Source organism: Silurus aristotelis, assembly GCF_946808225.1.
Source record: "Silurus aristotelis genome assembly, chromosome: 5".
Classification (NCBI taxonomy): domain Eukaryota; kingdom Metazoa; phylum Chordata; class Actinopteri; order Siluriformes; family Siluridae; genus Silurus; species Silurus aristotelis.
Genome location: NC_139578.1, coordinates 11,364,137 through 11,380,426, shown reverse-complemented (window position 1 = coordinate 11,380,426; position 16,290 = coordinate 11,364,137). Strand labels below are relative to the sequence as shown.

Sequence of the window (16,290 nt, the reverse complement as noted above, 5' to 3'; positions counted from 1 at the left end):
TGTGAACACAAATATATGTAAACGCACAACTCTCACAACTCTCTTTTGCATGCTTCTTCCGCTCGTGCGCTCTAGCGAATGGTCCGAATGACCTCAGCTCATTTCACCATCCTTTCTGACTGAATAAACAGTTTTGCCCATATGGCATACTCTTTTTTTCATGTATAGGCTACTGGTTTTTGCTTTACTGGATATCAAATGGTGAGACGCAAACGCAGGAATGAGTGCATGGTCAGTCCAGCCTCAGTGAATCAACATGTTTTATGCATGGAGGGGACGAGTGATGCTCTTCTAAGTGAGTGCTATTGATTTTGCTCTACAGACTGAGGACACTTCGGAGTCCATGGAGATTTCACTAAAGTTCTTTTTCTCGTTCTCATCTCTCTTTATCTTTAGATAACTTACTCGTACTGTCATTTGTAGCTTGCTGCAAGCTCGTTTTATTTAGAATTAGAAGATTAACTGCCAGCAGATTTACAGCATTGAGTTTTATAGCCACGGGGGTTTTCCAGTTGACTTGCAGAAGTCAAGGCTCCATTCACTTTTATATGAAAGCAAAGAGACTTTGGACTTTGAACATAAGGGTGTTACTCTGTGAGAAACAGAACAAACTAATCGCTTCAGGTTCTCCTCAATTTATCAGAACACAGCAAAATTCATTACGTAATTGTGCATGTAGTAGTGGCAAATGGCAAATCTGTTCTGCCAAATACTGGTTTCACATGAACTCATGCTGTTCACGTTTTCAGGACGCTCTCCTTCGGACATAATGGGCGATCTTTATAACGCTTTAGAACCGATTACACTATTTCAGTGTGCCATTCCTTAAAATGTATTATAGTATAAAGAAGTGGGTAAATAGACACACAAAGTCTAAAACTTTAAGGAACTCACTGTCATCCTTATGAAATGTTTTTGGTTTTTTTCAGGGAAATGGTCAACGCTTGGTTTGCTGAGCGTGTGCATTCCATCCAGCCGTCTAAGACACATACAGACGGCTCGAAAACTCTTCTGGAAGCAAGTTCCCTGACCGCTTCAGGCTCCACAGAGACCCCATCGCCCAGTCCGGTTCCTTCTACACCCACACGCAAGATCTCTGCTTCAGAGTTCGATCGGCCACTAAGGCCGATTGTGGTGAAGGACGCAGAGGGCTCGCTGACCTTCCTCGGTGACACAGAACGGGTGCCCATGCCACCGCCAACTCCTTCTCACAAGCTGGAGCGGACAGGTGGGGATCGTTGTGCCCGTCTTCTTGAGCTTGTGCGTGATGTGTCCAGCCACTTAGATCTGACAGCGCTGTGCCACCGCATCTTTTTACACACACACGAGCTAATCGCAGCTGACCGCTACTCACTGTTCCTGGTGTGTGAAGACAGCTGCAACCGAAAGTTCTTAGTCAGTCGGCTGTTTGATGTTGCTGAAGGCTCCACACTTGAGGAATCTTCCAACAGTGGCATTCGCCTGGAATGGAACAAAGGCATTGTGGGACATGTGGCAGCCACAGGCCAGCCGCTGAACATAAAGAACGCTTATGAGGTAAGACCACAGCATTTGTCTATGTTTTTTTGTTTTTTTTTACTCTCACCTTTTGCGGGTTAAGAAAAGTCCTTTTTTACTAAATTAATTGTAATTTAATCACGATCACAGTGTGTGTCTTATTCCGTCAGATAGTCTTAACCGACTGCGATATTGATTGGATGAGAGTTTGCTACTTGTTCGATAAAAGTCTTTGTGATTGATTTCTAATTTTGGTTAACATTGATCAAATGAGTCATATTCAGCGAAGGTTCTCAAAAGTTAATTTGAAACTTATGGTTCATCTATAAAATAATACCAACTCCAAAAACAATTCCAAAAACAAAGTTTTGTTTTTTAAGAAATTGTTCAAACTAATAAATGCAAGTAATAGTCAAGATTAACACAATTTTATAATTACACAGTGTGTCATGACAAAATATCTAAATATAAAGAATATTAAAGAAGTAAAAAATGCTGAGCTGCTGTGTTTGATATTTTTGCCATTTCTCACAACATAGCCGCACTGGAGGTCTCAGAAAAGATAAAAACATTCTTTATAGGGTATTTAGCCATGTCTTCTAGTTCTCACATCAACCATTTAGATTTTGTAGGATGCTTACCATGGTGTCCAAATATTTTAATACTCTCCACACGGCTATTTATACACATCTCAAATATTTTATTGTAAACGATAGTGGCATATTTATTGAATGTATTTATCCATGCTTATATTGAGCGTTTGCTTAGCTGATATATTTATGAAGCACAATATGTATGTTGTGGAAATGTGGAAAACTGTTTTTAATTGATTTTAAATTATATATATAGAATTCACTCTTTTTTTTGTCGTACAACATGACCAATAGTATCTATGGTTTTATATATTTGGCAATTTAAAAATATAAAATTTTATTCAGGTTATTTTTTGCGAGACATTTTGTAAAACGCAACGAAGATGACATGTTTATTAATGCTGGAATATCGGACTTTTTACAAATTTTAACAATGATATTTATACATGACATTTGGTTTTATTTGTATATTTTCAAGCAGCTTTTACAAACATATGTAGGGCATGCATGTAACTGTGTCCATTTTTAAGCTACTTTTTTTTTTTATGTCAACAAGAGAATTGCAAATTGATGTTATGTGGAATCGGAGGCAAATGAACACATACGCTGATATTTTAATCATTTATCCCTTCATTGAATAACACCACAATTAAAATACTTGAAACAAGATGGGGGTACAGTAATTTCTGTATGAGTGTGCTGATGGTAAAGCAGGCCACTCCCATGTTGTATTTTGGTTTATTATATCTCCTAAAGATATCATCTGCTGATGAGAGCTGATATCTCATTGTGGTGTTAGCCTTGTTGTGCATCAACTATCTGTCTGTCTTGCTATCTGTGTTCTAGTGCCACCTGCTCTCTGTTCACCTTTGACCCCTCTAATGCCTCTCTATATCTTACTACTCAGCCATATTCTATTCCCAAACATCTATATTAAATTCCAGGAGATCCTTAAATGGCCTATAATTGCAATATAAATGGCTTTAAATCTTAAATATATTCAGTGGTTATTATTACTGCAAACACATTGGCTTTGGGGTCTGAAAGCAAATGTGCACTGTGTATAATAGTGTTATAGATATCACGCTTTGAATTGATATAAACATTTTCTGTCTTGTTTATTTTATGTATTGGTAGTTATGCAAGCCAGTTGCTAGCCAACAGTTTAAATGAGGTCATAGCTGGTATTTTTAGGCATTTTGGATAAATTGTGGCTCTCTCAACAGAATGTCTGTAGCGAAGCCATATATGACGGCGAGAAAGCGAGAAAGAGTACCTTTATTATTAATATGTCAATTAGGGAGTTGTTTGTCTGAGACAGCCTGGCTTGGTACACTAATCTTTTGCTTTAGAGTTATGCTTTGTATTGACATGAAATCAACATAAATAATAAATAATAAAAAGTAGCTTTTGAACATATTGGAAACAACCAGAGATGCAAAAGAACTATTTTAGTAACTATTTGGCTCAGCTGGTTTAAAATCCATCTATAGATGTTTATAATTTCTGCATTACAGTGTTGCTCTACATACATACAGTATATATATATATATATATATATATATATATATATATATATATATATATATATATATGATTTTAAACCAGCTGAGCCAAATAGTTTCTTTAATAGTTATTTTGCATCTCTGGTTGTTCCCAATATGTTTAAAAGCTACTTTTTAATCTCTAGGATCCTCGGTTTAATGCAGAGGTGGACCAAATCACCGGCTACAAGACACAGAGCATCCTGTGTATGCCCATAAAAAATCACAGAGATGAGGTGAGCTACAAACCAGCTAAAGTAACGTTGTAGTTTTTGTTTTTTAAGATTACTGCTTAAATTGCTCAGATAGTGAATCATTTTCCCAAAGGTTGTTGGTGTGGCACAAGCAATCAATAAGAGGTATGGAGAGAACAGCACCTTTACAGAACAAGATGAGAAGGTAAAAAAAAAAAAAAATCTTTTGTTCGGAAGGGTGCTTAATTATTTTTTTTTAAGGAAATGTTAAAAGATTTGGGCTGCAGCCATTCCTGTCCATGGAGATGCCGTTTAACATTTCAAAACATTTTTTGTTATATTTGTCATGCATATACAGGACTTTTCCTCCTACTTGGCTTTCTCCGGGATTGTTCTACACAATGCACAACTCTATGAGATGTCACAGCTTGAAAACAGGAGGAATCGGGTACCTTAAAAAAAAAAATAAAATAAAATACTACTGATACATCATCTGACTTATTCTTAAAAATGTAGCTTTTACAGCACATGTTGTTACATATCCCATTCATCTTGTGGTTTAGGTGTTGTTAGATCTGGCCAGTCTAATTTTCGAAGAACAACAGTCTTTGGAGGTCCTGCTGAGGAAGATCGCAGCCACTATTTTGTCTTTCATGCAGGCTCAGGAATGCACTATATTTATTTCGGATGCAGAAACACTGGTAAGTGCAAAAAATAATGTTTTACTTTCGAATAACATGCCAGAAAGACATTTCAATGTTATATTTTTTTAGAGAATTGGAGACAGATGAAGTGGTTCAGTGACATTTTAATATTCTAACATGATTTTAAATACTGGGCAGGCCTCTGCAAGCCTTACACAAAAAAAAAAAAAAAAATAGCTTAACTGCATAGAAAATACTACTCACGGTTGCTAAAATGACTGTTTCACAATTATAGTACAATTACAGAAAGTAATCATTTACACACGATTCACTCAGAGTTCAATTGCCAGATATAATAGGTGCATTTAAGTAAGAGAAAACACTAAATTTGCCGGACTCGCAAGACTAAATTTGGGCACTAAACCTTGCCATTCATACATGTACACACAATCAAGTTCTTTTTCTATTTATTATTATAATCGAAATGCCCATCAATCTAGTAAAAGATTATTTAGCATTATTAAACATCTGCTGGCAACCTTACTAGTGAATGAGCACAATATTCTGGGAAAAGTAATCTAATGAAGAAATTATGCAGTATAACAACACACAGTTGAGAAAAAAAGGCACGAAAAAAACCTAGTGTCCAGTTCTGTTTGATGATGAGAGTTAGTGCTGGGTGATTGGGTTGAGTCGAGCTGAGTGGGCAAGTGGCAGGCCAGGCTGAAGGCAACACTGCTTTCATTTATAGTAGAACCACAAGCAGAAAACAGCCTGAATTGCTTCCTTATTCTACATTGCCAAAAAAGCAATTACAACGTGTGCTAAAAAACACACACACATACACGCAAACAGTCGTAGCTATTCAAAATCACATAAGGAAAAATATTACTAAAGCATACTATTTGCCAAACATAAGCAGAGTGATGGCCATTATTACATCAGAAGCTGTTAAAAAGGAAATTTTTGGTTTTATTTCTTTGAAGTCCCTATACAGAATACAGTAAATTACGCATGTAATATAAAGCATTGTGAAATTTGCCTGTTATGTATTTATAGAGAAAGTTTTTTAATTGCGTGATTTGGATAATATGGTCAAAATCTGTTACTATCTTCTTGTTCTTTCGGCTGCTCCCGAAATAGTGTATACTCTTCATTATTAGGAAACAAAATCCTGGATATTACTCTGCATAGCACAATTAAAAGCAACGTCGTTGTTATGTTCAAAAATATTTCTCTTATAATAGTTCTATATTCTACATATAGACTTTGTAGGAGTATTGGTAGTCTGTGTTGTGAAAACCTAAGCAGAACTAAAGCAGGTAATGTCTGCTGTAGTTGTGGTTAGAGACACTATCTAAAGCCAAACTTTCTGGGAGCTTGGCTTCACGGAGAACCAGATTTTCTAGATTCAGTGGATAAAACATGATTTATTGATATACAGATATTTATCTTATCCATGCAAAGGAAATATTATGTACCACAGTGTGCTTTTAAAATGATGCCTCTTTTTTGTTTTTTTTTAACAAGGAAATGTCTTAATGTTTATGAAATCATGCAAGTCGAAGCTAAGGGCCACATTTACCGAGATATCTGATCAAAGTTGACATTTTCCTTCCACCGTGGGAGGTCTGTTTTCCTCTGTGGTGGTCTCCTGCAGTGTCGACCCACTTGCTGAGAGAGATGTGCGTTGGAAGCTATGCTTTCGCAAGAAACCCGCTTACCAATCAGATGATGATGTGCCCAAACCCAGCAAGAGCTCTGCGCTTTGTCATCTTGACACAGAGTTTTTGTAAGCTGATGGTACTGTACCATTGTGCAGTTTGGAAAAGGAAAGCCTAGCTTACATTTGGTCTTCTCATCGGACAGTGAGTTATAGCAAGTGCTATTAATAGAGGTCAACATTTGCTAAAATGAAGACGGTAAAAAACGATTTAGCGTAGGTTACTTCCTCTTAAATTGAAATAGGATGGCACCCTGGTTTGTTTTATCCGGTCTTCATGGTCTCTTTAAATTTGGAATTTTAGAATCGAGTTCAGATTTGAGGACAAGTCCCAATAAGGTAGTAACCGTGTGTCCAGGAATGCTAAAATAAACTCAACTTCTGGCAGAGCTGTGAGATAGTATATTACATTTTTCCTCGGGTTTACTGTGCAGTGTCATTACAGGTTCTTCTGACACGCCTGGTTGATTAAAGCCATTTGGCCACAGCCGTGTTATACAGATATTTAAATGTTGAAAGCGGGAAATTTTAAACCATGTGGCCGCTTCTATGATAATCTATGATAGATTTACTCAGGTAGTAAACAGAGCCTAATAATAATTAAAAAAAAAATAAAAAAAAGCCACAGAGAGCACTGTCTTTCCTTCGTGATCACCACAGCAAATAGTGAATTCTGTCTTTTCTCAATTCCTCACAGAATGCTTTCTCCAGTGTGTTTCACATGGAGTACGAAGAGCTAGCTGGATCTGTGGACCTCTCTAACAGGTAAAACGTTCGAACAATTGAGTACTTTTTAGTAGGTATTTACTCCTGCTTAAAACAATGTGTATGTTGTGGGTATAAAATTACAAAGTACTTCTTTATTTAATATTTTTTTTATACACCGTTTAGGATTTTGTACGTCTGTGCATTTAAAAGAAATGTATTCAGTAGACCGGATAATTTTTCAATAAATGTTTGTTAATAAATATTTACCTGAAGGTAATAATAACCTTTAAACCAAATTAAGCCCACACTTGTAATTTATGCCCAATCAAAGCAGGAGGCTACAGAGTTAAAAATTTAAAAAAATACTTCACACACTTCTCTTAAGCATGCCGTTTTCACCGCTATGCTAGCATATTTATGTACTAGCTCGTACTTCAGCACTAAGCAGGAAATTGAGTTTTCCCTTAAATCTAAGGTTAAGTGTATGGAAGAACTTTTTAGTGTACGCAAGAGTTTGTTAAATATGTAAATAATATTCCATCATAATCACTGCAAACATTCCACCTCCTGGCTGCTTTTTCTGAAAAGATTATGATGGTGTATGTGTAATCAGTTCAGACCCAGATTTAAACTGCCCCTGCGCCAACTTTATGCAGATATTGTTTACACGATTTGGAGTGGAAGATATTGAGTGGCCTGAGATTTGACCTCAATCTTATTGAACACCATTTGGATGAATTGGAAAGCTAATTGCACTCCTAGTCCTACTGTACATGAGAAATAAATGTGGAATGAGGTGTTAAAATGTGCAAAAAGCCCAAATCTTATGATCATGGTGTCCACAAACATTTGTCCGTATAGTGTATTTTTTGCTTTATTGAAAATATTTTAAGATATTAAAATTGTGAATAAGAAATTAGTATATCCGTCACTCGCATTCATAAGATATTGATAGGGTAAAATAGTTTTAAATAATCTGTATTTCTTCCCATCCTAAAATATAGGACCACTTAAAAACCATGGACACACATTTGTTTTGTTTTGCTGTTTTCTTTTAACCATGGTACTGAGTTATTTTAGAGAAAATGTTCTGTGCAGAAACATTTCATGACTCAACGGTATTAGCCTGGTATTATTTTGCGAGTTGTTTCTAAGCACCTGTGACAGGTGCTTAATCAAATCTATTTAAACAAAACTATCTAAGTGGAAGTATTTTCTTTCTTTTGGAAAACTGAGGATTTTTAGTAAAGTATGGAAGCATGTTCATGTTCCATGCGCGTTAATGGCTTTTTTTTCCCCAGCACTTTATTAAAGCCTCAGGCCCATTTTGACAGACATTTCTCAGTGTCTACCATCTAAAACAAACACATAGTCACTTAGTATAAACACGAAACAAATGATTGTTTTAAGTTACTTTCCTTTAGTGAAAAATGGTGCCTGTGTTGCATATTCTCTTAATATCTAAAGTGCTTTGAAGATTCTCCTGGTTTGAATACAGTTTTTGAGGTATTTTGAGAACTGTCTGTATCTCTGATTGTAATGCTGCAGGAAAACATTCCCATTACACATTCCAGTGGCATAACAAGAACACGTTTTACCCAGCTGCGTGCTTTTGGCTGCAGCGACCTCCTGACTACATCATTAATCATACTTTTGTTTTCTCTAATCAAATCTTCATTTCTTGTGTACTTTTATGGCGTATATGTGTATGTTAGTTTGTTGTCAGGAATTCCAAGAATGTGATTCTTTCTTAGGAGATCAGTATTGCTGTTTGAGTAAAATACACTATTTCCTTTGGATTTTAGAAATATCCCCAAGCAAACAAACAAAGATATGAGACAAAATTCATTTTGTTCAATAACTGAACAGTTTTCAAAACATAACTCAAACAAGTTCAATGATTGTAATCACTGGCATGTTTTTTTTATAACTTTTTTTCAAGATAGAGAGAAAGAAATCTGCCAAAAATCACAATAAAAAAAATAAAAAATAAATAAATCACAATTAATAGTTTATTGTGCCTCTTTCTCTTCACTAATAAAAAAATACCCTAGATTGAGCTGATTCAAACTGATCAGCAGATCAGTGTTGCAGGATGGAGCCTTGTCATGGACCAGTTATTTCCACCATAAATTTTCTATTGGATTTTGATCCAGACTGGTTGCTGAGCATATCATTTAGTTGATATGCCTTTCCTGAAGAATCTTCCACCAATAAAATGACCAAAGTTTCAGTGTACACCTGTGCAATGATGTTATGGTAGTGATTTCCAGCTAGATTTTGTGTTTTCCCTGGTCCTTTACTTTTTCCATTCATGTTTATATATTTCGATCGAATGCGAATAGTTCCATCGTAATTCTCTTGACTAGTGTAGATTTGTGGTTCTTTGCTGAATATCACTTTCATCCAACCTTCCAGACTTATATAACCTTGTGTTCTTTTGTTTAGTAGTTAGTACTGACTTTCTTTTGGCCCCATCAATAGGTAATATTAATCCTATTTCAATCAGTTTCTTGCCGTTTTATCAGAGTCATACATTTCGTTTCATACATTTGTTTAGTTTGTTTTGCTTTTTTTTCCCCAAAGCATATTGCATTGAGTTTTTAATCCTGATTATTAATTATCTTCCTTGGTCTACCTGTATGCTTTCTTTTTATAACCTTCTCATTTTGTTTATACACAAATTTATATTGTTTGCACAGCTGACTGGAAACGCATCTAGCTAACACAATTAGCTCATTAAGGTCTATAAAACCTCAAATTTAAGTGCAAATGTAAGCATATTTTGATTTAGATTTGCTGATTTTTTAAAAAAAGGGATTTTTATTTATTTTTTTTCTTGAACATTTTGCGAATCTCAATTTTTTTTAACTGACCTGAAAAATGAAATATTCTATTCATTAAAAGCATCAAATTGAATTTGCTTTAGGTATGCTTTATGAAAACCATAATGTTTATGTATTAAACAAAAACGATTTCTACTTTGCTTATGTGTTAAGCAAAAATGATTTACTATAATAAAAAAGGTGGTTTCATAATATTAGCCTGGGGTGTGTTTCGGCAAGAAGTGTATATTCTATCTGATGTCATGTTCCACAAGACAGTGTGTAAGACAGCAATTATAATGAAATCATAATGCCTATATTTTTCAACACAGAGACAGTGGTGCAAGTAAGATCAACTACATGTATGCTCAGTATGTGAAGAACACCATGGAGCCACTTAACATTCCTGATGTCACAAACCTGATGTCTGACCAGCGGTTTCCTTGGACTGTGAGTAAACACAAGAAAAATTCCTCTGGCAGCTGTTTTATAAAAGGATGATAAGGATCCCAGTCTAGGGTCACAAATTTTCCCACAGTTATATAGCTCTCTTGAAACTCTTAAGAGACTCATCGTTTCTCTTAAAATTCTCCTTTAATTAATGGCAGAATTTAACTTGCGTCTTACTGAACACTGCTTACTGAACCACTCTCTTTCCAGAGTGACAACCCTGACTCCCCAACCTACCATGTAAAGAGTTTGTTGTGCACACCAATTAGGAATGGGAAGAAGGATAAAGTTATAGGTAAGTCTGATTTTAGTGACCATGTTTCCTTTTCTGCCACACAGCTTTAATATATAACACAAGCTGAATACTAGGATTATTATTTACCACAAACATATTTATGCATTGTCGTGTATGATATGGGCTGCATCAATCGATTATTTTAGTTAATCGAGTAATTGGATAAGAAGTACTTTTTCTTCATTAAAGAGCAATACTGAATATATATATATATATATATATATATATACGAGAAAATATGACGTTCTCTTAAAATTAACAGGTAATTTGTTTCCTTTTTGGAAAAATTATATTTTCTTTGCTGAAACTGCATACATAAATATCTGTGAAAACTAAACCCGTTTACTGTATTTAATTAGATCAAAATTCAAATACATAAATTATAAAAAAAAATGTAAAAAAGGTAAACGCATTGTACATCGTTTTCTTTACGTTTTAGTTTGAAATTATCCCAAACTTTGGAAACTTTCTGTCGTTTTCTTTGGCCTGAAACTTCTCCTCGTCCCTGGCAGAACTTTTCATTCAGCAGCATCTTCCGTGTTTACCATGGAATCGTTTCAGCTCTAGTTATATACAATATGCCTTTTTAAAAACAGCCCAAACAAATTCAATTACTAAAATTGTAACAGACAAGCTTTTCAAGTTATTTTTTACCTTTAGACCTCTACAGTGTCTTCTCATGCTTTTCAAAGTGACATCATTAGCAAGCTTAAAAGACACCAACCTATTGCTGTGTGCATCATATGAAACCCACTTCCCTTCAGGGTCAGTCCTGAGCAATAAAGCCCCTTTTGTGAAGTCCTGAATAGGTTTTAATAGCCATCATTAGCAATCATTTCCTTTTCCTTGGAAATTCCATTTCCATGGCTGCCAAGCCATTAAAAGATTTGTCTACCTCGTTTGCTATGTTGCTCTGTGTGTGTGTGTGTGTGTGTGTGTGTGTGTGTGTGTGTGTGTGTGTGTGTGTGTGTGTGTGTGTGTGTGTGTGTGTGTGTGTGTGTGTATTTTGTGTGTTTGTGACTGGGATTTATGCGACATTATATACTTTTGTCAGATTCTAGCAATTGATAAATACATTGTTTCATATATAAGGAATAAAACATGACATGGTTTTGCATTATCACACCAAAGTTTAAAATGATTCAACACATCCAACACATCCCCAAACAAGTGTTTTATTCCTCTTATAATACAGCAATTGGTCAGTGGCTTTTAAATGTTTATAGTAATGTTTATCATGTTGAGGAACATCTGCAAGTTATCATTTATCCCAATGTGGCAGCTATAAACAGTCATCCACTGAGCAACTCCTCTCTTTCTCTCTCTGTTCAAGTCAACAAGAAGAACACACATTGTCTGTGAAGTTCTCTATCCTGAAGGCTTTGCCATAAAGAGAAACTTGTGAACTGATACCTCTTGCAACTTTATCTTACAGACCGCCTCACCATTTGAATGATTATATGGTTCTCTGTGTTAAATACGAATGTTTAATAAGGCATTTAGTATTTAAGTATTTAGCCTAACATTCTTTAGAGATTCTGCTCAGACTAACTACACAAGGTCAGGGCCATGCTGGTATAGAAAACAAATCAACACCTCCTGACTAATTCAAGAATATTTAATTCAATTATCACTATTTATTATTAATCATAACATTACATACAAAATTATACCTATCATTCACACAAAGGTGTTTGCCAGTTGGTCAACAAGATGGATGAATCTACGGGGGAGGTGAAAGCCTTTAATCGGAATGACGAGCAGTTTCTAGAGGCCTTTGCCATCTTTTGCGGCCTTGGCATTCAAAACACTCAGATGTACGAAACTGTGGAGAGGGCCATGGCCAAGCAGGAAGTCACCCTTGAGGTCAGTGCAATTTTTATTGTTGGTTAGAAGTAATGAAAGATCCAAAAATGCAAACATAAAACCCAAATGAGGTTAAAGGGTAAATATTATTAATAGCTCCTTGTATTCAATGTTTTTGCTACTTACATTTTATCTTGAAGCATTTCAATAAGTAACAAAGCATTTCATTTCACAGAGAAGGCCACACCCTTTCACTATATATTCATCTAATCTGATTATATGCTCCCATTCACATTCAGCCCACGTAATGCCTTCTTCCTCCTTCTTCACTCCTTGCGCACTCCTCTGATCCCTCCATTCTGGAGCTGTCACAGTCAGAGGTACCCTGGTGACAAGTACTCGCTTGCAGCTGACAGAATGGAGGGCTGAACTTCAGACCTTGTCCTCTCAATCCTTCCATCACACCGTTCTTCTCATGGTGTTTCTCCATTACTAATGGATCCGCGCTGCAGCAGTTCGTAAAAAATAAATAATGGTCGGTGTCAGTGGACGAAGAGCAGAGGAAGCTGTTATTAAACATTTTGACAGTTTTGTCAGACTGAACTTGTTAGTCAGGATAGTCAAGGACAAGCATGCTGGGACTCCAAAGCAGAAGGTCCAGTGTTAGACTGTAGTGTGAACAGGATCGTGGAAGCTAGGAAACAGTTTTATATAAATACACTATATTGCCAAAAGTATTGAGTTACCTGACCTTTCCTGCTTTATGTGGTTTTTTTTTAAACTGTTACCACAAAGCTGCAGGCATTTAATTGTACAGGATGTCTTTAGATGTGCTATAATAACATTTCGTATTCACTTGAACCCAAACCTGTTTCAGCATGGCAATGCCCCTGTGCACAAAGTGAGCTCCTTGAAGATCTGGTTTACATACTTTGAAGAGGAAGAGCTTGAGTAGATTTTAAGTAAATTATATAATAAGAAATATGGAAATGTGTGTGTGTGTTTCTGTGTGCTATGTTGTAAATGTTTCTCAGGTTCTCTCTTATCATGCCTCCGCTGGAGAGGAGGAGACTCGGGCGCTCGAGGTAACTGCGGTAAATTACAGTTTGTTTATTTAATTCTCATTTTCTTTATGGCTTATTAAAAAAAATCAAGCAGCAAAACCTCAGCATTCATTTTCCAGAAATGCTGAATTGGTTATTTTATTATTATTCATTGTTATTAACTTCTATTATTATTTTCTATTTTTATTTTTTATATTTGCACAAAAAAAAAAAACATGTCTTTGCTGGATATGCCACAGCATGCGTCCTACTGGCAACTGTTTAAAATGAATGTTTTTTTTTTTTTTTTACATTATTTTACATTATTACAGAGGTCCATTCCAGAAAGCAGCATTTGTTGTTTAGCCAGATGAGAGTAACCAAATCCATCCAAATGTAAGAATTGGATGGAATAAGTACCAGTTATGCCTAAAGATCAGTAAATGATTTATTGATTTCCTCCAAAAAAAGTTATTAAAATGAATAAAATCTCAAATTTTTAACATAGTGATATAGGTTTTTATTTGACACTATTGACAGTTGCTCTTGCTGTAAATCGAACACAATTCTATTTGTGTTTTTTTTACACGTCATTAATTAAAAAAAAACAGATCGCTGCTGGCCTTGGACAGGTGACTGTTGAATTGGTTAAACATACCTACATTTCAAAATACTACTTTGGCTACTATGTTTTTATAGTAATATTAAACACAAGGCTGCAAAATGATAATCCTGAGCATTAGCTGTTAGGAGTTTGTTGCTTTTGTCTTTCCTTTTGGACATAATCATTATTTATTTTTGCATTTCAAATAAAATAAAGAACATAATAATCTAATCTCAAAACCTTCTGTTTTACGACTTATCAAGGCTTAAGTATTTTTTTTTTTTGCATTAGTAAACAATAGAACAATAGAACTATCTGATATTTTGTTTTTGAATCTGACAGGGCTTTCATTCGGCTAAATTAATTCCAGGCTTGTGATTGATTTTCGTTTTTTTAAGCTAGATTTAAATGTCCATTTAAAGCGTCATACAGTATACCGATTCATGCCACAACTCATAGTTTATCAATGCCTGATAAACAGATTGTTTGATTGAATGTAATTGACTTTACTGGTAGGTCACAAACTAAAAATAAATAAATGTTACTTGCAATGTGCATCATTCTTAGAAACACACACATGTGCGTGTGTGTTAATATGTATCTTTGTGTACATTTTGTTCAAAGGCTGCCACTGTCCCCTCAGCTCAGTCTCTGAGGCTCCTCGACTTCAGCTTCAGTGACTTTGACCTGTCTGACACAGAGACCACCCAGGCCACTATTCGCATGTTTGTCGACCTCAAGCTTGTGCAAAACTTTCAGATGAAATACAAGGTACATGTTCACACACATTAACACACAGAACAAGATCTAAATCATCATTCTGGAGAAATCAGTCATATTGAGATGTTAATGGCACACAATGGTACGATTTCAACATACTGAATATTTAACAAAGTAAAAGTGCTTCACTTGGAGTTTTCCAATGTTTTGCATATCAGGTACAAAGTATGTTTTGTGGTCCAGTATTAAAAGAATGCTATCCATTCATTAAATGTCAGGACTGCAAAATAAGTGCTTTGGCTCAGAACAGAAAGTTCTTGCGGTATTTAGAAACATAACCGTCTACTTTAATTTAGTTCATGATCGGCAGATGAAGTCCATCCCTCTGGCTATCTGAGCATAGGTACAGTAAAAATGGCTGTGTACTTGGCTCTCCTGAACAAACTCCTTTTATGGTGCTTGATGCCAGCAGAGACAGCATACAGATGGGGCACAAAGACAGGCTTTTTATTGATTTCCTAGGCAGCGCATACTCTGAGTGTAAACAGGTACTTTTTTAACCTCTCTGGCATTGAGTCCATATCAATCACAAAAATCTCTGCCAGCTGTGACTGACCACCTGCCAAGAGCCAACCAAACCATGTAGATTACACACACTGGTACTGGGTAGTAAATATATCATATAACTGAAAACAAAGATTTTTCATCCAACATTAGACTTACTGCTTGACTCATTAAAAAAAACTATATCATGAGCCTTAATAGTTTTTAATAGTATACAGCCCAACAAGCACCAGTCTACAAAAGTAAAACCTACAAGACTGGATATGCCACAGCTTGTGTCCTACTGGCAACTGTTGAAAATGAATTAGTATTCCCGCCATACCCGCCAAGAGCAAACCAAACCATGTAGATCCCACACACTGGTACTGGGTACAGAACTATACACAAACGTAATGTACTGATATTTTCTTGAGGCACTAAAATGATCAACTAAACTTGATGCACATACTGCATCACATGACAGCACAACACTCTAGGAGGCAAACAATATTTGACCTCTTCTGCCTACACAAGTTTAGAGTCTTTGTACCAGCAGTGACATTGTTGGAATTCTGTACCACAATCTTCCAGTGTTTAATTTTGTTCAGGTCAAAAAGGACTTTACTAGTAAACCACTTGTGGGCATGTAGTTTTAATGCATGTAGTACTGCATATTTTTGCTTGTTTTTTCCTTACAGACCTTCTATAATATAGGGCAGTGGTCCCCAATCAATCAATTGGTACCGGGCCGCACAGAAAAAATACATAACTTACATTATTTCCATTGTATTTATTATCTGATTCTGAACAATGTTTTATTTTGGAAAATTATCAGATTCTCTCTGCCACATCTGTCTATGACTCACTCTTGATGCATGTCAAGATGCTTTCCTTGGTCACATGTCTTACCTACATCCTCTACCTTTTTAAAGAGGCTGCTCCGGCCGCTAACACATAATACGTTGCCGCTAAATTGAAACCCCTAAGCTAGCAAAATGAACAAAAAACAACAGAGTGGATTCACGTTTATTATTATTTTTTAGAAAATACCAGTTTTTATCCCATCGTATGATTTTATTTTGTTGTATTTATCCAACACCC

General features: G+C 35.7%; 1 protein-coding gene across 7 annotated transcripts in view; it reads left to right on the top strand.

The window, feature by feature from the left end:
* Positions 1-16,290, top strand: part of pde5ab (phosphodiesterase 5A, cGMP-specific, b) — a 39,082-nt gene that overhangs the window by 15,774 nt on the left and 7,018 nt on the right. For 6 of the 7 annotated variants that reach the window (XM_083542161.1, XM_083542164.1, XM_083542160.1 and 3 more), the window contains 11 exons: positions 930-1,536; positions 3,781-3,870; positions 3,962-4,033; positions 4,187-4,276; positions 4,392-4,529; positions 6,893-6,960; positions 10,061-10,178; positions 10,389-10,473; positions 12,164-12,339; positions 13,314-13,373; positions 14,551-14,697. In XM_083542161.1, the coding sequence (XP_083398287.1) occupies positions 930-1,536; positions 3,781-3,870; positions 3,962-4,033; positions 4,187-4,276; positions 4,392-4,529; positions 6,893-6,960; positions 10,061-10,178; positions 10,389-10,473; positions 12,164-12,339; positions 13,314-13,373; positions 14,551-14,697 (1,651 nt within the window). The remainder of the gene's footprint in view (positions 1-929; positions 1,537-3,780; positions 3,871-3,961; positions 4,034-4,186; positions 4,277-4,391; positions 4,530-6,892; positions 6,961-10,060; positions 10,179-10,388; positions 10,474-12,163; positions 12,340-13,313; positions 13,374-14,550; positions 14,698-16,290) is intronic. The other variant, XM_083542159.1, reaches the window with a different exon arrangement.